This window comes from Grus americana, chromosome 1, assembly GCF_028858705.1.
Source record: "Grus americana isolate bGruAme1 chromosome 1, bGruAme1.mat, whole genome shotgun sequence".
Lineage (NCBI taxonomy): Eukaryota > Metazoa > Chordata > Aves > Gruiformes > Gruidae > Grus > Grus americana.
The window spans coordinates 56,841,660-56,864,714 of record NC_072852.1 but is presented as its reverse complement, the minus strand read 5'-3'; the positions used below and the strand labels follow the sequence as shown (position 1 = coordinate 56,864,714).

General features: G+C 38.5%; 1 protein-coding gene across 1 annotated transcript in view; it reads left to right on the top strand.

Annotated features, from left to right (window-relative positions):
• The window catches only part of EP300 (E1A binding protein p300), a 65,995-nt gene that overhangs the window by 37,382 nt on the left and 5,558 nt on the right, over positions 1-23,055 (top strand). The window contains exons 12-29 of the mRNA XM_054822582.1: positions 765-874; positions 1,350-1,505; positions 2,588-3,028; positions 3,559-3,750; positions 4,444-4,600; positions 5,175-5,293; positions 6,550-6,789; positions 7,375-7,463; positions 9,900-9,980; positions 12,516-12,572; positions 14,028-14,105; positions 15,193-15,260; positions 16,861-17,011; positions 17,347-17,493; positions 17,924-18,037; positions 19,828-19,993; positions 20,658-20,822; positions 22,850-23,011. Of these exons, the coding sequence (XP_054678557.1) occupies positions 765-874; positions 1,350-1,505; positions 2,588-3,028; positions 3,559-3,750; positions 4,444-4,600; positions 5,175-5,293; positions 6,550-6,789; positions 7,375-7,463; positions 9,900-9,980; positions 12,516-12,572; positions 14,028-14,105; positions 15,193-15,260; positions 16,861-17,011; positions 17,347-17,493; positions 17,924-18,037; positions 19,828-19,993; positions 20,658-20,822; positions 22,850-23,011 (2,693 nt within the window). The remainder of the gene's footprint in view (positions 1-764; positions 875-1,349; positions 1,506-2,587; positions 3,029-3,558; positions 3,751-4,443; positions 4,601-5,174; positions 5,294-6,549; positions 6,790-7,374; positions 7,464-9,899; positions 9,981-12,515; positions 12,573-14,027; positions 14,106-15,192; positions 15,261-16,860; positions 17,012-17,346; positions 17,494-17,923; positions 18,038-19,827; positions 19,994-20,657; positions 20,823-22,849; positions 23,012-23,055) is intronic.

The window sequence follows — 23,055 nt, the reverse complement described above, 5'->3', positions numbered from 1 at the left end:
AATTTGACACTGTGATTTTTGAAGGAATCTTGGAATTGGGCTCCTCTTGCTGAAGTGTCATAGCCCTTGTTTCACCCACAGTTTTCCTGTTTGATTAAGAAAATAGCTAGCCATATTGTATAATACTTACATAACTTTTCTATATATATAATCTAATAACATTTCATGATCTTGTGGATTTGAGCTGCTTGCTTTGTTAAATAAAGAACTTATGATCATGTGAACATAGGATGGTGGGCCTAGCCAGTTTAGATGAGGACGTGTTGGTGCCAGAGGGATGATGGTGAGAATTATTGCTCAAAAGGAAGGGGCAAAACCTTTGTTACATATGCAAGAAGTATTGCAGCCAACATACAAAGTACTTAAGGAAGTGAAGATACAGTTTGGGATTCAGTTTGAATTTGTAACATGTAATTAAGAATCTTCAGCAGTAGACGTGACACTTGGTTATTTGTCACGTACTCCAGTAGTTGTCAAAGTTCAGAGCTTTGATAAGTTAGTGGAAACAAGTCTTTCGTGGGGGGCGGAGGGGGAACTAGTCTGTATTCTGAAAAAGTAGCTTGGGCACTTTATATTTAAAATTGTTACATGTAACGGGTTGATAGAAGGAAATATTTCCTTTATAGTATTGCATGCTTGAAAGCTGGTTGCTAGAAAATGAAATTAGGAAGAAACTGACAGCATTTCTTCTCCAAATGTTGAATGGTGCCCAAAGGAGAATTCAGGCCTTTGTTTATAAGTGTGTTTTTGGCACAAATGCACAGGAATGAATCAGTTTGGCCAGATGAACATGCAGCTGTCACCGATGGGACCCCGGCAAACCCCTCCTCTTCAGCACCCTGGACAGCTAAGCCAGGCTGGGGCCATGAACCAGGTCAGTGTGTGTTTTGTCCAGGGTGTTGAGCTCGCAGGTTTGCTTCTGTTGGCTGTGGTTTCCTTAAAATAAGTAAACTTTAAAAAAAATAAAATTCAAGCATTATTTCTTCATTCTCTTGATCTTTTGGTTCATCCTTTTGCATCTCCACTGAAAAATTTGCCTGGTCTGTGGTAAGCCTTTAGGTAAAAATTGCCTAAAAATTAAGTTTAAGTGGCTTTTTGTGCTGTTGCATCCTTAAAACAAGGAACAGAGATCAATCTTAAGTCAGTCCCAATCTGAAATCAATATCCTTTTCCTCAGCTTACAAGAGAAATCATAATATCTGCCTATTGAGAGGAGCTATAAGCAGGCTTTCCACATTGTTTCCTACAGATAAGCGACAAGCATCAATTTCTACAACAAGATAAATGTTTTTTTGTAAATGTTATGGAGGTGTATGCATGTTGTGTGAAGTGAGTTTCTTTTCCAACAGATGGGATTTCCTTCACGTATGCAGCAGCCAGGAGTTGGCCAGCCTTCTGGTCAGAATCAGTTTCTACAACAGACTCAGTTCCCTGCTGCTTCCCCAGGAATGAACACAGCAAGCATGCCTATGACTCAGCCTGGCAATCAGACACCAGTTTCTCAAGTAAGTTTCTGATTTCTGGAAGTGATATCAGTGGGCTCTGTCATATACTGGTTTCATTGTTCCATTAGTAGTAATAGAGGAGCGCTTGTTTTCTCAAGATGCTTTTGGAATTATGTTCAACTGAATTCATTTATTGAGATTCTGCATTTTTCTGATATCGCATTGGGAATGGCATGGGTGAAACGTTGGCTTGTTCTCAGGCTTAAGTTTAAGTGTGACGGGAACTGTTTTAAGTTTCGTTTTATGGAGCAAAGAAGAAATTGTTACTCAGCATGCAGTAGTTAAGAATTTCTTGCTTAACAGTGAGGCAGCAGAGCCTGAGAAATTAAGAGATGGTGGAAGAATAAGTCATAAAAAGGCATGTCTATCCAAGACCAATGTGTGTTACTGGCTTTGGGGGATAGGAGGGTTATCACTACTAAAGATCTGAACTTCCAGTCTAGCAGTTTCCTTTCTGTCCTTTCCCTCTCCCTTTTCAGCAAGAACCTTTCAGGCCAGGAAGAAGTAGGGAACGTCAGTTTGCTTCTCGTTGATGCTTCTTCCTAGTTTGCAGGCAAGATTATTGTGGAGTGACAGCTTTTTTTCCTTGACAAATACAAATTTTTTTTAAATCTCGTAATGGTACAGTTACAACTGTACTTAATTTCTGATGATAAATTCAGTTTCTAGTCTTGGGGGTGGGGGCATGGGCACACTAAGTGTATTTGAATGCAATTTTTCACTGTGGTGCATTGTCCTATATTCAGGATGTACAAATCTGCAGTTTTAGAAATAAATGTTTTGCAAACTGGGAGTGTAGGTGTGTCATTCTTTAAACATACCAACAAGTATAAGTTGTTCTATTGAAACTTCTCTTTTAGAGCTGAATAAACTTTAAAACAGCTTTATGTTCGTGTGGAGCAAAATAAATTGAATAGACCATTTCTCCTTTTGAAATAGAGTTTAAAAAAAAAACTCAACAAACCGACAGTTTGTTGCACTTTTAAAAGTATGCCAGTAACTGTGGGAAAGCAGCCATTTGACACTAATTCCTCTCCTTTCCTATTTCAAATCATTGCAAACGTGTACTTGTTTTCCCACAGGCACAAATGACCAGCGCTTCCTGTCCTGTGAATTCTCCTGCAATGGCTCCAGGTTCTCAAGGGAGCCATATTCACTGCCCACCTCTTCCACAGCCTCCCATGCACCGAAATTCTCCTTCTCCAGTACCTAGTCGAACCCCAACGCCTCACCACACGCCCCCAGGCTTGGGATCACAGCAACAGCAGGCAGCAGCAGCTGCCACTGCTGCCCCCACACCTACTCCTCAGGCAATGCCACCTGGACCACAGTCGCAAACTATGCATCCCCCTCAGAGGCAGACTCCAACGCCTCCGCAGGCACAGCTGCCTCCACAAGTCCAGCCTCCAGTTCCAGTTACCCCTTCTGCAGAGCAACAGCAGCAACCTTTGTCGCAGCAGAGCACGACTGCATCTGTTCCCACACCAACAGCACCGCTGCAGCCTCAGCACCCCACAACACCTGTAAGGAAATACTTTAATTGTGCTTTCCCTGCAAATGTCTAAGTGTAAGGTGTCATTTTCAGTTGATCTTTATTTTTGTGTGAGTCTCTGATAATGGAGGTAACTCCTGGCATGTTTAATATAAAAATAGGTTTTACTGCATTTGGGAAGTAACCTTTTTGCATCAAGACAATCTATAGATCATCTGGTGTTTCCAGAAAGGGAGTATTTTTCAGAATTCTAGTGCATGTTTTGAAATTCACTGTGAGACATGGATGAGGTCTTTAGTTATGTCTACATATGTATAGTGGTGGTGTACAGTAAGGAAACAATATGTAACTATCTATATACTAGACCTTCCAGTGCATGTTTCTGTTGCATGTTTTTCTATAATTGTAGTTGTGTAGCAGCATGTTCATCAGGTGAAGTAAGTAGAAGGACTAGAGCGCATTTAAACTTTGATGGAAACATAGTATAAGTAAACGGTAGATCAGAGAAATAAAAACAAGCTTATTTGAAGCCTATTTGTAATGTGTGTTTTGTTTCCACAGCTTTCACAGCCAGCTGTAAGCGTTGATGGGCAGGTATCCAACCCGCCATCCACCAGCAGCACAGAGGTGAACTCTCAGCAGACTGTTCCAGAGCAGCAGCAGCAGCCACCCTTGCAGGAAGTGAAAATGGATATTAAAACAGATGAGGGGGAACCAGAACAAACAGAGCTGCAAATGGAGGAGAAATCTGAGGTGAGATTGTCAGTCAGTTGTTGGGTAGAATATCTAGTGCTGCTAGATGCTTTCTGTCTCCCTGCAAGCCATTCCTTCCAGAGCTCAGTGAGAGCTGTAGGTGCTGCCTGCTGCTATTTTGATTGTTGTCTTCCTCTACTTCTTCCTAAAGAAGGGTCTCTTTTGTGGTGAAATGGTGGTAGAAGCTAGGGGCCACAGGAAGGACCATGATAATGTGGTTGCAGTTGTGAGGCTTTTTTGTAAATGCCAGTGTAAGAGGGCACTCAGATCAGTCCTTCAGGTGTTATTGGCAGCTGTTAAATGTTAGAATAGTGGATATGTACATGATGGGCTGCTTTACTGGGCTCTGACAACTTGTCACTGAGGACAGCTAGGAGTGTGGCCGCTGGCAGTGTCACTCTGGCAGCCCCAATGTAGGAGAGACAGTCAGGCCTGCCTGAAGAGCTGGATGACTACCTGTGTGTCAACTTGCAGCTCAGAACTGGTTAGCAGCTCATCATTGATTCTACTGCAATGTTTAAAGATGCATTCTAGCACATCTGCTCAAGTTTTAGCCAAGTTTTGACTACAAAGGGGATGCCCTTAATCCTAGGGAGGAGTGGTGGGCAGGGTGGCAGATGGGTTTGAAGGACAGAAATGTGGGTGGGTGACTTCACAGCAAACTTAAGTGACAGGCTCCAAACTACTTTCCAGGTTAAAGTAGAACCAGTTGTGGAGGAATGTAAACCAGACCCAATGGAACAAGAAGAGAAGAAATCCGAAGTGAAGACTGAAATACCAGAGGGGGAAGAAAGACCTACTACTCCAGCTACTCAGTCTTCTCCAGCAGCTGGGCAGTCTAAGAAAAAAAGTAAGCAGGAGCACTGTTTTGACTGAAAACTCCCTAGAGAAATTATAGGGGGAAAACACCCGAGCTTTCCTCGTTGGTACTCAGTAGGTTTATATGGATTGTTCTCTGTGGCTTTTGGATAGAAAATATTAGACAGAAATGTCTAATAATACAGGTACTTGTAATTGGCTTTGGGCAAGTTCTTCAAGGCTTTAGCATTAGACATCAAGTCTTAGCGAAATTGTTAATACAATAGAGATTTGAAATATTTCTCAGTTCCAGATTTTCTAGACAAGTTTTTTCTTGGGACCTCAGAGAGGGGCTGTATTTGGAATGTAAAATGACTGTATTAAACTTAGCAATGTCTTCCTATGATAAAAAGAAGATTATCTTTAATATTTTGGCCATCTTTTTGTGTCCAGGTGATCATTTTAATACCCTCCTCAGAACTCAGTGTTGCAGAGGATAAACAAGCTTTGCTAAGTAATGTAAACCTGTTATCCGTAGTCTTTTTCCACAGACCTCACCTTTTCCAGCAGGTTTCTTCCTTGCAGCTGTTTCTGCTGTCTTTCTAATATTGATTGTTTTTCAAAAGTTTTCAAGCCAGAAGAGTTGCGGCAGGCGCTTATGCCAACACTGGAGGCACTTTACCGTCAGGATCCGGAGTCTCTTCCATTTCGACAGCCTGTGGATCCCCAACTACTAGGAATTCCTGTGAGTGTCTTAGCAAGATACTTTTACTGGCTTTAATTCAAAGCTACTATATTATGCCATACCTGTTTGAGAACAGCTTAAGTCTGTCTTGTTAACATTTTTGTATTGATGACTTTGAAGAGGTTTGGCTTAGACAGTAGAACATGCAATGTCTGACTTAAAGTTGGGGTTTTTTTTCAAAAGTTTGTTCTGTGTTCCTTTTGATAAATAAGCAGGTATACCATACGTTGAAGTGGTTACCAACAGATCGTCAGTGCTGTGTGGGCTTTCTATGGATGTTGCTTCCTGTTGTGATGCTTCCATTGTTGAATCTCTTAGGTGTTTCTCATCATATATAAAACTTGGCTGAATATGTGGGAACTTAAGCAGATCAAGACCACTTAAAAAAAAAAATCCATCAATGATTATTAATCTGTTAAAAGCAAGGAGGAGACTATTCATCTTCTAGTTTTTGTTTCAGTTGTATTTTCTGCTTGTTTTAGAATTGTCTTCAGAAGACAGTATTACCCTTCAAAGGTCTGTGTTTTAATCTGTCTGGATTGACTGCACAAGTTTACTATTTATACACAAATATGTATACATAGAAGTCCTGCTTAGGTGCTTTGAGCAACGTTTTTTGCCTTGAAGGTTTTTTTGTTTGGCTTTGGTGTGGGTTGGTTTTTTTTTTTAAGATAGATACTGCAAACTGCTGTACTATAAGCAGGCATAAATGTTGCTAATATTCTTTAACAGGCTCTCAATTGGCTGTCATATTCTGAGGACTTTTTTAGGAGAAGCGGTTCTATAACTGCTGGAGTGGGAATTGAAAAAAGGTGTTCTTTAGTGGAAACATGGTGTCTTTTATCATCCAAAAGTTATTTGGTTTTGTTTATTAGGTTGTCTGGTCTGCTAAAAACTCGCTTTCTATTAGTGTGCTTGTGTAGATCCTCAAATCACAATGGCTGCAAAAACATTGCCATTTCCTACTTTTTGTAATACTTGTTTTGCTGACTAAAATTAGAGTGACTTTATTTCATCAGGAGTGGAAGAGCAATAGAGCCTGAGAAATAAAGGAATAATGAAAAGGAAGCACTGGGGAGTGATACGGTATTGCTTAGCGATTTCATTGTATGTCATAAGCAGTTTGACAATCAAGTCAGGGAGGAACCTGTTTTTCTCGATGTACTGCAGAAGAATTTATATGCTGAGAATGCCCATGCTATGTCACAACATAGTTCTGTAGTAGTAGCGTTTTGATATGCTGTGTATTCTTGCAGGATTATTTTGACATAGTGAAGAACCCCATGGACCTTTCTACAATCAAGAGGAAGCTAGACACAGGACAGTACCAGGAACCATGGCAATATGTAGATGACATCTGGCTCATGTTCAATAATGCCTGGCTGTATAACCGCAAAACATCCCGGGTGTATAAGTACTGTTCCAAACTGGCAGAGGTGTTTGAGCAAGAAATTGACCCAGTTATGCAGAGCCTTGGTTATTGCTGTGGAAGAAAGGTAAGAAAATAAACACTTTTTTAGTCTGCTGCTTGCTTCCTGGTATTGAAGTGGGGATTGGGTGGGGGTGGAATACAGCAGTTGCAGTTGTTAGCAGTTATGGTGTGTCAAAAATTTTGAAAGTTTACCAGGATTTGGTAATCCTGAGTAATCTGATTTTGAGGGTTTTATGTACCTTCTGATTCTACCTAGTGCTTAAATCATCTGTTCGTATATAAGCCCTTGGGGGGGGGGGGAGGGGGAAGTCAGTAATTGAAGGTTTATTTTGATTAGGACGAACCTGTTTGCTGTTGCAAATTAAACAGATGTGGTTTTGTTACTGCAGTAGTGCACTCTATTTCACTGTATATTAAGACTGTCTATTTGCATTGTCTTGTTTTAATATGCTATCTTTGGAGAAGAGCTAACTTGAGAATAACAGACCAGTGAACACTTTTATGACTCTAGCATTTCATATACTTGCTGTACTGTGAGATCTGTGCGTAGAATAAGGTGGAAATGATCGTTGTCTGGGTCACACTTGCTTCCCATGGAGAGCAAGTGAAAACACGTATGAGTACTAAGACAATTCATTCCTTTTTGCAGTTGGAGTTCTCACCACAGACGTTGTGTTGCTATGGCAAACAGCTATGCACAATCCCTCGAGATGCCACTTACTACAGTTACCAGAACAGGTAAGGAAAACTCACTTGGTGCGGTTTTGTGCATGCTGCAATCAATCTGTTAAAAGGCGTGCATGTATTTATATATACACCCTCTTTATATGTGTACACCTTTGTGTTTTAAGATTAAAATTTGCTGGAAGTGCGCTTGAGTAGTTTACCTTGTGTGTTAATGATTTCTTTCTGCAGAAGTTCACTGCAGTCTTTTCTTTTGTTTGCAGAAACGTGATGTTTTACTAAATTTTTATCCTGCAGTTAATTAAATGTTCAGTTATCTTACAAGTCTGCTGTCTTTTGCTTCCTACCATGCAGCAATATTTTTCATGCAGAACACTGAGTAAACTATGCAGCAAGTGTATTAATGCTCATAATAGTTATTATACTTGGCAAGTCTTTTGTTTCTCTCATGATGTTAACACTGAAGAGCAAACTTATTTTTGTGGTGCAAATCTTCCTTGGAAGACTTGTATATTCAGATCTTCAGCAGATTGATGCTTGCTTTTTCTCCCCAAGTTGCCTTAAGGGAGCTGTCTTGCAGTAGCTGTCAGCAGCTGTGTAAAGTGCTGTCACTTCTACAGTTGTTTTGAATTTTTATTTTTTTTTCACTTGGAGTTTATTAAAGGATTTAAACCTATTTGACTTCTGAAAGAAGGTTTTTGCCAATTGAGGAAGTGCGGCAGGAAGAAGCAGGGAAATACATGCTATAACACTCCCAAATCCCCTGGCCTGTCACCAGAATGCACCTGTCAGAGCAGAGAGCTGTTTACTTCCAAACTATGTTACTTCCATCAATTTAGTTCCTGCTGTCCATTCTTTCCAACATCTTAAACCTCAGAATGAAAAAAACACTAAGGCTTTGACCTGAAAGCCAAAAAGATTTTGCAAGAATTATAGTCGTCTTAAGCACCTCGTCAAGTGAAAGCAACCAAAGAGCTACAGGAGTCACATCTTCACCTTTTTAAGCTCCATAAAGGTTTTAGCAGTGAACAGAGGTCTTTAGGAGTGAAGAAGTAGAAAATAAGCATATAGTATCCCACAATAACTATTGTAGTTTTAGAGTTATATAGTGTAGAGCTTTTCGTACCATAAATCAGTATCTTTTGCTTACATTTATCTGTGGGCAAGTACTAGATGGACTAGAAGACTATTATTCAAAAATCTGACATGCTTTATATATTTTCAGATGTTAGAAGGGAATGTTTGTACTATAACATGTGCATACATGTGACTTGTAAATTAAGTTATATACACATATGCATGTATATCTATAGACTGAAATGTGCAATTCCAGAAGTACTATTCTCTGCATTTTCTCAGATGAAAATGGGAAGAGAGGGTTGACACACCTGGGTTTTTTTAGCTTAACAGCTGTTACAATGTTGGTTTGTGTAGCTTTATTATAAACTTGCTTGGATTTTCTTTTATTTCTTTTTATTTTTAGATGTCTTGTGCACTCAATTAACATGCTTTAGTAATGGAGAGGCCACAGATTTAGAACTTTTTTGAGGGCTGGGGTAGAATCTTGAATTAATCACTTTTATTCAAGTGTAAATGAATTTTTTCTCTGTAATGCTTGCTGTATTGATACCTGGACTGTTCTACACTCCAGCTGGGCTATGACAGAATCATATTAATGTAGATCATTATGTGTGTAGCTAATGTCAGGTATTTAGTTAGCATACAGTTTACTGTATTACTATAATTAGTGTCCGTAAGATTTTGAGGACAGATTTTTATTGTTCTTTAAGCTTCTGATGTTTAGCTTTCCCTTTCAACTGGGAGAGAATTCTGTGGCCTTTCAGTATTTATACATTTAAGATGGAAGACTATCCCTCTTCCATTGATCTCCTGCAGATCCTCCTGCCAACAGAACTGCTGTGCTGATGTACAAGTCAGAGTAGCAGTTCTTTCTTCCTTCCTTCTGCTCTTTCCCCTTTCTCATTTTAATTCTTTGCTGTACGTGGCATGGATTATTAAAATGAAGAGGGTATGGGTATGCTAAAATGGAATACTCTTGTTTAATTTGCTTTAATCATTTGCTGCTTGTGAACCCATTTGAGAGATTTAATGCTAATCTGTGCTTTGCCTTGGCTTTCTGCTTTGTGTTGTCTTGTCCTGCTTCTATGTTTTTGTTTTTGTCCTGCGAAACCCCATTTCTTTGTTTGTTCGTGTGTGTTATTTTTTTCTCCTTCATGCTTGTCATTGTCTGCACTTGGCTTTGATTGCGCAAAAAAACCCCAAAAAAAACCAAACCAAAAAAAACCAAACCAACCAAACACAATGTGGGGCCCATAAATCTGCATCATTGAATATCCCTGTCGCCGTTGATGACCTGCTCTCTGCTCCTGTCCCTTCCTTGGCCTGCTGTGATTGGTGGCTCCGTTGCTTGGCTTGGGCTGTGTTGTATGGACGGAGCAGTTCACCCAAATATGGCCTTCTTGCTGACAGGTATCATTTCTGTGAGAAGTGCTTCAACGAAATCCAAGGGGAGAGCGTTTCTCTGGGAGATGACCCATCACAACCTCAAACGTGAGTTACTCATGTTTGCTTGGGCTGCGCATTCATAAGCTGTATCATGGTCTACAGTGCTTTCTCAAAGGGAAGGAGTTTAGTTTTAGGTAACCATTGCTGTTTGTAGGCTAGTAGAGGGTGGACTAGATTTTCTTTGTAAAAGCCTGGACTTGTGCTGTAGATAATTTTTTTTCCCTTAAAATCTGGACTGACTGAACTGTAGTGAGAAATAAGCACTTAGTGCTTAAAATTGCTACTATACCAATAGAGGGGAAAGAAGAGAATTGCTTTTTTCCTGAAAAAATGTGAAAGTATTCCACTGCAAAAAAAATAACCACGCCTGCAGGCAGGTAGGTGACAGACATAGTTTGAAATAGTCAAACGTACTACTCTGTTTATATGCTAGTTGTGCTGTTAAACTTGTATTCAGCTTCAGATGGGTTTTCATCTAAATCAGAAGCAGGCAACTTCCTTTTGCCATACAAATATTTTACTGTTGGAGTGCCATCTGCTTATGAGAAATACTGTGTGAGGAGATCATGGTAAAAGGCCATGCATGGATTTATTTGTCTTTCTCAGTATTTTGCCACCAGCATGGAACAGTCTTTCATTCTGCTGTACCCTCCTCACACGTCCCCCAAAAAAACCTTGAAACAGAATTTTGGGAGACTAAGGAAACCCTTGAGGGACAGATGAGTGCCAAGCAGCTACTCTTTGAGCTGTTGAAGAAAGCGGGCTCTTTGCGGGGAGGGCATTGCAGGAACACTGCAGGCAGAAGCAAGTGAGGAACTTAGGAAATTCTGAAGCCGGGGGAAGAGTTGTTGAAGTTGGTAATTGGACAAACAGAGTTAACTTTCACCGGAAGTAGCAGCATGTTACCAAATCCTGGTCGCTCTCATGGATGTATCTAGAACAGTAGTGAAAGCATCCACTGGGGCTCGGGAAAATGTAAGAGTATGTCTGCCTTTCTGGAAGGAAAAAGGAAGAAATAATGTTTGTATGCTGGTCAGTACAGTGGGCCACGTCCCTGTGGATAGTATGGATTGCTATTCTACTAGAAGCAATGACTCAACGTTTAATCAATGTTGTCCAGTTTTGTTAATACGAGATGTGGAGTATGAAGTACTTATGAGAAACAAGTATTTATATACACGTAAATCTGTGTATAAATAAACAGCAAATATATTCATGTTTATATATAAAATTTTTTGTTTAGCTGCTGAGAGAGTACAGTCTTTCTCATATGCATAAGTTGGAATGGTTTGCCCCAAACCTTTTGACTCAGGGTAGAAGGCAGCATAGAGTGCTTTTGATTTTTTTACACTAGATTTGTAAAAACAGATGCTGGGTATAATTATTTATTTATTTTTAATAATGAAAACAAAAAAGCTCCTTGAACACAAGTAATGGTAAGAATGTCCTTCCAGCTCCTGGTATTCTTTTTCATAGCTGATTTAAATGCTTGGTTGTTCTGTAGTGAAAATGGAGGCTGTAGGCTGCACATGAGGAGCAAGTACACTTTTGAATGGTCTCTCACCTACTTATAAGTTTTCCCTTAGGAACTCATTTTACTGGGGCATAGAGATCCTGCTCCCTTCCTCTCTTTCTACAACTTAGAGTTAAAATGAGCAAAAGCAAAAAAGATTAATATATACGTTAAGTCCTGTTTACAGTTCTGCTCACCATATTATAATAATAGTTTGAGGTAATTGGGAGATTGAACCTTCCTCATTAATCTGATAAGGAGCTTGAAGTACTCTGCAGGTGGCACTATTCAGAATAAACACTGAAATAAAAAGATAGGAGGGTTAATGCACCTCATTCAAGTTGAATTGTGTCTCTGTCATTGCTTCTCAGAGAGGCATGTACTGATCATCTCATATTTTACAGCATTCTCCTTGGGGTAAATTCTCAGATATCTGGGTATTCTTGTACGATTGTTCTTAACTATTTTGAACCAGATGGGTATAAAAGATACCCGAGACCTCACTGTCAAAAAGATGGAATTTTTAGCCTTGCCAAATGCTTTAGGGAAGGTAAAGCTAGCATAGAGTAATAGTTGGGCTGGAGTTGCAGGATTTGGAAGCTGAAGTTTATCCTTTGAAATTAATCTAGGAGGAGGGCTAGGGGAATCTGAAATGAGAGAACCTACCTTTCTAAGTAATCAAAGATAATTGGAATTCTCTGCCTTCAGAATATCAGAGGCATATCAAATAGTACTTTCACTATGAAATACTGATCAGACTGGTCCAAAACTTGAATGTCAGCAAGTTTTTACCATTTATCCTGTAATAAAACTGCATAAGGGAGCAATGTAGTTCTCTACAAGCTATTGTTCCATAGAAAAGAATGTTTTCCATGGCCAGTCTCAAGGGTGGCATATACTTTTGTTGCCTGTCACTTTTGTGAAATACAACTCCTTTTCTTGTAGTGCCAATGAGTGTTTAAAAAATCTGCTTGCAAGTTATGTCTTGGTGTGTGGATGTGTGCGCTATCGCATGAATGTATGTTGTCTTGTGTTAAAACTCAGTTTTATTGCCTGTTTCTCCATAGCACGATAAACAAAGAACAGTTTTCAAAAAGGAAAAATGATACACTGGACCCTGAACTGTAAGTAATGCTGTTATACTTTGAATGATCCTCATTTCATTATAAATATTTCGTAAAATACATGTTATTCATTCACTATCAGCTTTTTTTTTTTCAGTGTTTCCCAAATTTCATGTAGCTCTGCTAGCCGGCAGGGGCTCTTCAGTAAGCAGCATATCTGGCATTTTGTCCCCCCCCAAACCACCACAGCTGTACTTGAGAGATATGTAACACTGTATGGGCCAAAATTTGTGCATTTTGTTGTCTTGAATGTGGATTCAACAGAAGGATGAATGCAGATAACTCTGCTTTGAAACTCTGTTGTGGCAAATGCTCCTGTCTCAGAACTGATTTGGGTCATTTGGCAGTAGCTCTTTTGGTGCTGTTGCTTTTCTAGTTGTCATATTTTACAGGTAGCTGTAGTAGAAGGCAAAGTTGTTAAATTTGAATCAGCCAGTGGTTCTGCATTGCTCTGGAAGTAGAACTGTAGAGAGTCAGTAAAGTTATGATGATGTTGACTCAGCTGCTTTTCTTTATATTCCTGATGGTGTTTTTTTGAAGCCACTTCACATGTTCCTGCATGACACACCTGTGCTGCTACTCTGCAAACATTACCTTCATTTTAAAATGCATAAGCAAAAAGGCTGTGTATTCTTCCCGCACCAGCCTTCTAAGGGCATAAGGGTCAGCCGGTTCTTCTGTTTTACAAGGGCTGTGGGAAGGAGAGAATAGCAACTTGATTCATAACTTTTATTTCCCGTTGTTATAGTGATGATGCATCCTAATGCTATAATACAAGCCTAACTTACAGCATACCATATGCCCTACATAAATGACAGCTATTCATTCAAAGTCTCAGACTCTTATAAATAGACATGTTCGAAAGGAATCAGATTGTCCTGATACACGAAGCAACCTTAGGTATTTTGGAGAATTATATTCCCCAACATCTGTGAAGTAGACCATATCACTTACCTCAGTTGTCCTTAAATCTCTGCTAGTCTTCTGAAAGTGACTTTGACATTGCTTCTGTTTTTTTCCTTCCCACCCTTCTGCAGTATATTTGTAATGTACCCTAGGCTTCAAGCATAGTGAGGCAACTAACAACCAACTATTTCTCCTGGTTCTTCGCTTCTGAGACCTGTGAATCCATTTTCCTCTCTTCATTATAGCAACAAGCAGTTTACAGATTTTATCCTTAGAAGGGCTTCACTTTAAAAAAAAAAAAAAAAGTGAAGTGGATGGCAGTAAGGCAAGCAAATGGTGATACTAATGTGTCCCTGCATAGTCTACCTGACTTGAGCTGACAGATTCTTAATTCTATGCTGAGAACAGCCTCCAGAATGATGTGCCCCCTATGTCAAATAGGCTCAAGAGCCTAAATGCTAGAACTCCTCTAATAAAATGTTACAAAATATACAAACAAGTAATAATACTATTAACCTTGCTTCCCTTCCCCCTTTTTTCCTTCTACAGATTTGTTGAATGTATAGAGTGTGGAAGAAAAATGCACCAGATCTGTGTTCTTCATAATGAGATAATCTGGCCTTCTGGGTGAGGAATTTCTTTCTTAAATAGAGAGTATATGATGGATTTATAGAGTTAGTGCATAAACTGCCTTACATTGGTTATATTAAAAAGTGTCTAATGGAAGAAGTTGCATTCCCACCTGAAAATTTTACAGAATATATAGGGCAACATCAAATTTAGGCATTGCATCTTACTGTGTTGTGTGTAAAGTTGTTTCTAATCTTAAATGTTTTTAACATTGCTATGTGTGGAAGAGAGCGCCTTTCAGACTTATGTTTCAGCCTTTGCTGTTTAAAGATACTAGTCCTTCATGAAAAGATGTTTTTAGTTCTGGTAATAATTCCATACTAGTCTATTTTCTGTACAAATCGTATTGCTTTGTCATCTTCAAAAAAAAAAAAATTGTAACCAGTAAAGAATTTAACAAGTGACTTCAGTCTTTAGACCTCACTGATCAAATTAAACCTGAAAAACAATCTAGCTTTTAGATATTCCATAGTTCTTGATCAAAATACTGTTGGTTTTTTTTCTGATTGTTTTAAAAGCTTTTTAAAAAAAGCTGATAAATGATATGTAGATAAATCTGAGAGTTTGTTCCCTTTTTTTGACAAGAAAGCTATGACTTTTACCATTCTGTTGTCCCATCCACATTGCTGCAGAAGAGGGTAGACATCCTGTAACTGAGGAAGAATCTGCCCATCATTTCATGCTACAGTGTACTTGAGTGTTTAGAAAAAAATCAGCCTGTTACTTTATGTATTGTGGTATCTCCATCAGAGACAGCAGTTTGAGGCTATTTGTTCCAAGAATACGCTGATATTGTTAGACCTGCCAGTGGAGACCCAGTTTCCTGAGCTTGCAGGTGATGACATGGGTGACTGACAGGAGATGCACCCTCTGGAGCTTAGATCTTCCTCTGCAGCTCTGAAACAGTTGGGCCGCTTCTGCTGGCACTGTTCTTTATGCTGTCTTTTATTTCAAATTTCAGTTAAGGTAATTTCCAGACCAGATAAGATCTGGTAAAAAAAAATTTGCTTCTAATGATAAGATGCTAAAGAACTTTACGGTCTGACTTGGGGTGGTTTTTCACTTTCTTCTTTTTTTGCATCAGCTTTGTCTGTGATGGCTGCCTGAAGAAAACAGGACGAACCAGGAAAGAGAACAAATTCTCTGCTAAAAGTAAGATTCTGATGCTTGCGCCAACAAATCTTAAATAATTTGTTAAGGATGGGGAAGAGGTGGCTTTTTGCTTGTTTTGCATTTATTTCAAATGTTTTGAGTTAAAGGAGGATCCTTTTGGTCAGTTCTGAACATCAGTTCTGTGATGTTCAGAATGTTTGCGTTCGCAGGGTGTTGTCGTTGGTTAATAGTCTGTTGTAGAGGGTTAACATGCTGTTTTAGAGCACTGCTAATGCAAGATACACATCCTTTTATCTCAGTTGCAGTATTAATAGCATTGGGAAATAGTTGCTGTGTGACTGCAGTCTTAACTTAAATTTATGATAACGTGTTCAAGTCACCGTGACTACTGCTGCTCTTAAAAGCTCTGATGGAGATGTCATCAGCTGGTGACAAAACTCTCTGTAAGATTTCCTCTTGATGAAGGCAGCTAATTTGAAGGCAGTGTAGGAGGAAATTTGTGCAGTCATTGTCCATCTGTTCTGTAGACGAAATAAGTCTTTCAGAAGCTTTTTAGGTTGGTGTACTTCTTACAAATAGTGAGTGTTTACATTTCTACTTTAAAAAAAAAAAATCCCCAGCCAACCAATAGCATCGTGATTCTAACTAGTATTAACTGTAGTGTTAAGTAGTTACTTTTTAAGGTCCCTCTTTGGAAAAAGAGGAAGGAGGATATCAAAGACTGTAAATTGTCTTTAAGTTTGGGGAGTGGCTTACAGTTCAGTCATAAAGTGTCGTCTTCATCTGTTCTTATGAAATGCAAAGCAAACCACTCAATGAATGGTTTCAGTATCTGAGTCTTTTTCCAAAATCTCCAAAATCACGCCTTCCTAGATTCACGAAGAATGCAAGGGTTCTTTTACAGTTTTTAACAGGTTTTGTTTCTAGGAAGCTGTATGCATTGTATATTTAACGTAGTACAGTTACGCTTTACTGAAAGGTGTCAAATTGGAAAAATGAAAAGCTGATTGGCAGATATGTAACTCAACCAGAAGTAACGGTCAGCATTGAGACTGGCCCTGTTGCACTAGAAGTGTTAAACTCCCTTTCAGCTTTCAGTTTTGTGTCAACTAATGGTATGCTTGTACTTCTTTTGTGTGAAGTTCGTTTGAGAAACTTCTAAACTAACTACATTACTTGCAGATACAGTTGTAGTTAGTTGTTCTTTCCATTATTGAAATATATTGTTATATATGTGGAGAGACTAACTTGGCTAGTGGGGACTTATAGACAGAATATACTTCCAAATGCAACATCTGCTCTTGAAGCTATGTCTGAGTGCAGTGTTTTGTAATCAAGTTTAAGTAACTAACAGCTTCTATTTGAGAGGAGCCTTAATTGCAATTGACTTTTAAGACAGAAGTTGGGTTGAAATACAGATTCTTTCTTCATTTAAATAATGTATAAACCATAAATGTGCCTGCAGGTGAAAAGCAGCTCACCCCATCTAGAAGTGTTAGTGTTTAAAGATAAAGCTTTAATTTATGATAACATACTGCATGCATTAAGAGTTGCTTTTCATTTAACATCTGAATAGAGAAATCACATTTGAACAGTTCAGTTTTGTATATATTCAGAGGTGGTTTTTTTTCTCCTGCAGGGTTACCGGCTACAAGACTTGGTACCTTCTTGGAGAACAGAGTCAATGATTTCCTAAGACGACAGAATCACCCTGAGGCAGGAGAGGTTACAGTTAGGGTGGTACACGCATCTGACAAAACTGTCGAAGTAAAGCCAGGAATGAAAGCAAGGTATGTTCTTTCCATTTCTAGTTTTGCTTTCTTTTGGGGGAGGTGGAAGCTATTTGAATTTCCTTACATGCAACTACTTTGAAAAAATACTGTTGTCTTCAAAACCTCACCACTGACCAGTTGTTGACACACAGATGTTACAGCAGCATATTTGTTAGTTGTCATGTCATCTTTTTCATAGTAAAAAGTGGATGCCTTGTATTTTGAGTAGTCTGATAGCATTTAACTTTAAAATTGCACTAAGATTATGCATCATTCTTGCCTTTACCTAGTGACACATATTCTCTAATATATGAATATATTTGGTATTCCTCTTTACCCTCTGTAATCTGCAGGTTTGTAGACAGCGGAGAGATGGCGGAGTCTTTCCCTTATCGAACAAAAGCTCTTTTTGCCTTTGAGGAGATTGATGGCGTAGACTTGTGCTTCTTTGGGATGCACGTACAGGAGTACGGCTCAGACTGTCCTCCACCCAATCAAAGGTGAGGAGCTGCGTGAAAGTTTATTTTGGTACTCTCTCAGTTGAGTGAGCCTTCTGAAGTTCTGTATAGAGCTTGGGTGCTGCACATGTGAAGACTCCTTGGTGCTGTTAGCTTCTAGAAACAAAGTAGCTTCTGTAGGGAATATGTCAGTTAGAGTTGCTTCTTACTGGAGATGCTGGCTGGCAGACAGTGTTGCCTTAAGGATCAGTTGTCAGTTTTCTACAGGAAGGAATTGGATAGTTTTAGAGATGAAGCTAGGATAGCAAAAAGAAAGCTGAGTTTCTAGAGGTAAGTTAGGATCAGAGGCTTTGAAGATTGCTGTTGTATTGAATGCTTCAAGTGTATAAAATAATATGAATAAATTTGTCAAACTACTTTGAAATCTCTGCTTCTCATGTGTTTTGGTGGGTTTTGTTTTTGTTGTTTTTAGGCGAGTGTATATATCTTACCTTGACAGTGTTCATTTCTTCCGCCCTAAATGCTTGAGGACCGCTGTCTATCATGAAATACTAATTGGATATCTAGAATATGTCAAGAAACTAGGGTAAGTATTTTTTTAATGTTTTCTTCTGTGCAGTATTTGTGCTAGGTAGTTCTTATTGCAAATGAAATTACTACATCCTGTTGTGCAGAATATGGTGCCTAAATATCAACTGGTGATAGAATAACTTGGCAACAACTATGTATATCTGAAAAGGAAAAAAGATGAAAAGGGATTGCAGGTGTTTCAGAAGAGGCTTATGGTTCAGATATTTTTAGGCTTCCAAACTTATGTAAAACTTCCCTAAGTCTAAATAGAAAAAATGAGCCTTTTTATCTGGATCATAAAATTTTGCTAGGCTTGTTGATAGTGCAGTCCTTGTGTAATGCTGCTGCTTTAATCAGGTCATTCCTTTGGGCTGGCAAGTAAGTTCTTACCCATGTTTAAAAGGAGAAAGGTAAGTGTATTCTGTCTGTACTGATTAACTCTGTACAAGCTGTGTAAGGCCACTACAGAATCTCTTATAGAACAAGTAGTTGAAATTGTGAGAAACTGAAAAGTTAGAAGAGAAAGAGGAGAGTGTTCTTGAGACAGTACAAAAGAGAACACAGAACAACTGAAGAAAAGAGAAAGGTGGACATCAAATGACCATGATTACTGAAGTAGAAAAGACAGTGAAGTAACTACTGTCAAAGGTATGTGGTGTAGCTTGGCAGAGAGTTATTCATGAAGAAATTGTTAGGGACTATGTTTGGAGTAGCTGCATGAGAAAAATTGAAGGAGGTCAGAATGGAGGTGGGTGGTACTGTCTTCAGTACTTCAGTGAGATGATATATTCCTTAGTACTTCAAAGGCATACGCTAGATTTCTGGGGGTTTTTTACTGTGTGTTTTCTAACCTGTGACTCTGTAAAATTGTTGTATAGAGCTCAGGCCTCAATTTTACTTAATGCTGTTTTCTGTGCTAATGGGTAACATCAGGTTCTCATTTTGGGAAAACAATATTGGTCACACAGTATCATCTCTCCCTTCTGCCGGAGAAGGAATGACAACTGGCTGCAGTTCCCAGGGTTTGGGCAGGGTTCTGCAGAGCTGTTTCTTAACACAGCAAGGATGGTTATTTTTCTCTAACTTGAGATCTGATTATTCCTCCTACTGGAGTTCTTTTCAAAAACTAATAGAGAAGAACTGAGGATGAAGAAGTGATCTTTGTGGTATTATATTCTCTGCAGCTGCTACTATTTGGATGTCATCTGTCTTCATAGTACTTAGATTGTACACCCAATAGCATAGGAGTTGACAGTGACTGTTTATTCCCAGATATAATTGTGAAACCTTTTAAAAGGATCCTCAAAGTTGTTTTTTTGGTTTTTTTTTTTTTTTTAAAAAGGATTTACAGTAGAAAGGTGGATTGTGTGTTTTAAGTAAATTTGTTTTTTAAAATGTTTCTAGGTAATAAATGACTGCACTGTCTCAAGGAAAAAGAATTCTGGCTTTTACTACTGAAATACCTAGTCTCCATCTTTCTCTTATTAGTTAATTGGGAGGTGGCAATTGCAGGTCTACATCAGGCTTTGATTTTTATATAGACTGGGAAAATGTGCACAGTTAATATAAACTACTCCACTTATAGCACTGAATTTTTAAGAATTAATGAAAAGATGGTAATGCTATCACATGAAGGAAGGAAGGTGGAATGAAGACTAGAATTAAAATCTTGAAGAGCTATAATTATTGTCCATCTGGTAACACCAGCCAACTTCGTGGTGGCTCCATCTCGTGGCAGAAAGGAAAGCAAGCTCTAGCATTAATTGTCAGAGCCCACATATACTTTGTTTTGTCTAATGATGCTAGGTATACTACTGGACATATCTGGGCATGCCCACCTAGTGAAGGAGATGACTACATCTTCCATTGCCATCCTCCTGACCAAAAGATACCCAAACCCAAACGACTGCAAGAGTGGTACAAAAAGATGCTGGACAAATCTGTGTCGGAGCGCATTGTCCATGATTACAAGGTTTGTTAAGTGTATGTTTGTATTGGGAGAGGGTGTGGGGGGTGACCAGTCTTGTCTTGGTTTCGTCCTTGCCTTATACATTGTGCATGATTCTTGGGAGTTTACTGTGTTAGTTTTAAATGAATTGAGCACCAGAAGTTTAGAATTAAAATATATCCTCTTCAAAGCATGTAGCTTGCGGAAATCATTCTAGCAAGAGATTTGAAATGATTCCTTAGAATAAACTAAATTCTCGAGGAAAACTGTAGAAAAATCTCATTTCATCAATATATGGAATCTTTAGTCTTCCTGTGTTAAATAAAATTGCAGGGTTAGGCTGCTGATTCAGTTAGAAGTATGTAAAAATCTTGGAAATTATCAGGGCTTAGGCTACTGTCAACGATACAGTGATTTTATTGTCCTACTTGGTAAGTGTGCATATTGAAGTCTAGCACATGCTATTGATTTATTTCTTCAGAGTGGGAACACTTGAAATATATTTGACAAACTGTCTGTAACCGATGCAGTATTAAACCTGCACTTAGAATGTGCACTCATAAAACATTGAAATATTAAGCTCTCCTTTGTTTGATCAGCAGGTGCCTTTTCTTATCAGTTACTGAAAAGGTTGCCTTTACTTATGTGACTTGTAATAGCAGTAATGAGGTGTTTGGCTCTCTTTCAGGATATATTTAAGCAGGCAACAGAAGATCGTCTAACGAGTGCAAAAGAGTTACCTTACTTTGAAGGGGACTTCTGGCCTAACGTTCTAGAGGAGAGCATTAAGGAACTAGAGCAAGAGGAAGAAGAACGGAAGAGAGAAGAAAACACTAGTAATGAAAGCACGGATGTAAGAATATTTCTGCTGTTTCATGATGTACTGTAAAAGTTGTGATTATCCATGGCTAATTAAAAAAAAAAAGGGATGGGCAGGGGGGACTAGACACTTTGGTTAAATGGCTTTTTAACCTCTCTAGCTTCACTCTAATATAAATTTCAATTTTACATTTTATAAAGTGGAGTTGTTAAAATACCACTAAGCTACATTTGTATGAGCAGTGGCTCATATAGTTACATACAGCCATAGTTAGACTATAAACCTAACTAATTACCAAAGTCAATTAGATTGAAACAGCTGCTAGTTGAATATTTTGCTACTGAAACCCAATTATTATCAGTGTTCGTCAGCCTGACTTGGAAGCTTTTTCCTTAAGCTTTAGCTTTTGGCTAGTGGCTAACTCTTTTCTTTCCAACTTAGATGTCATAATACCAATCTTAGCAGAACGTTCTGAGAAAATAACAGTGTGATTTAATAGTTTATTCAGTATAGGCTTTTTAGCAGAAAGCTTTAAGGCATCGAGGATCTGAAGGACAAAAATACTGCTGAGCTGTTGTTGGGCTACTTAAAATAGAGAAATTTCTTGTTGGTTTTTTTGAGAACATGCAATAACTGTGCTTTCACATTCCACAAAGAACAAAAAAAAGGTATGCCTCTTAATTCAACAATAAATTGGAAAATGAACAGATGCAGAATTTATGCATCTGCCTGTCCTTGGATCTTCGGCGATTTATGGAAGAGGTGGTGAATCTAGGATAAAGTTAGTAGTTTTGCTCACACGGTAGTACTTGTTAGTTAACTCTGTTTAAACACTGCTGCTTCATCGCCTAGATTTTTGTTGGGGTTTAGAATTAATCTTTTTCATAAAAGACCTTTGGATCAAAAAAGTTAGGTTTAACATTACAACTAGAATTTGCAATAAACTAAGCATAAGAGTAACCTGAGAATTAGGCAACTTGATATCAAATTTGCTTTAACTAACATCTTATTTAGGAAGGTATTATTTAAACGTTTGTTTTCCACTTGGCATAGCTGCAAGTTCCCATCTCTCTTATACCAGAAACCAGTTGTGAGGAATCTGACCTAGCTCTGTGTGTGAGGTTGGTCAACGCTTAGTTGATCCTTCACAGCAGTTTGGCCCCTAAATGCTGTGGTGGGGGAAGCTTTCAGCATGTTGCGATTTAACTGTTATTATTAAAAATAATTTCAACTCTTTATTGACCCCATGTTTCACTTCTTGAAAATGAGGCAATAATAAACTGTACTCTTAAATGAAGTGGTAGTCATTCATGTTCACTGGAAATTTCCATCCTGACAAAGTTATTGTAAGCTTAGGAAAAATGCTTATTTGGATAAGAATTGCTTTGATCCTTGATCATCATAGGCTGTAGTGTTTTGAGGGGCCCTCTGAGAAGCAGAGAGGAATAAACTGTTCATTGCTAATTGATTATAATTGGAATTGAGCTGACTGGTTTTGTCATAGGATACGACAAGAGGAAGGTGCATACTAGAAATTCCACTACTAATAATGCATTTTGGACTTGAAAGAATAGCTTCATATCAAAATCAGTTTAATGCAGTCTCTTAAAAAATAAAAATAAATCTGCCAGAGAGCTGTAACAAACTATGCTTAGGTGGATTAAGTCTTTCTTGCCTCTGGTCCGTGCGATATCACTTGCACTTTTCAGTTATTTTCAGTTTTGAATTGCATTGAGAAGCCATCTGCTGAACTCCTTTGATTATTCAAGAGGTTCTTCAGTGTTCAACTATAGCAGACAAGCAGGTTTCAGTAAATAACATTTCCCTTGCACCTCCTCAGCATTTATGCTTTTAATATTTTTAGAACTGTGTATTGCTGATCTTGATATCTTCTGGAGTGAGTCTAATGAAATTAATTTAGTGTTTTAGAAGACCCTGGTAAGTGTCTTCAGAGTAAATTATTGTGAAGTGTGTTTTGTCCTGCAGTTATAGAAGATGTCAAAGTAATAAAATGCTGATGTAGTGTGACTTAGATACCTGACATAAAATGCCTTTAATAGGTGAGCAAGGGAGACAGCAAAAATGCCAAGAAGAAGAACAATAAGAAGACAAGTAAGAACAAGAGCAGCTTGAGTCGTGGCAATAAGAAGAAGCCTGGCATGCCCAATGTGTCCAATGACCTCTCCCAAAAGCTGTATGCCACTATGGAGAAGCACAAGGAGGTAAGAGTTGATAGAATGAGAATATGTATTCTACTGAAGTAGAG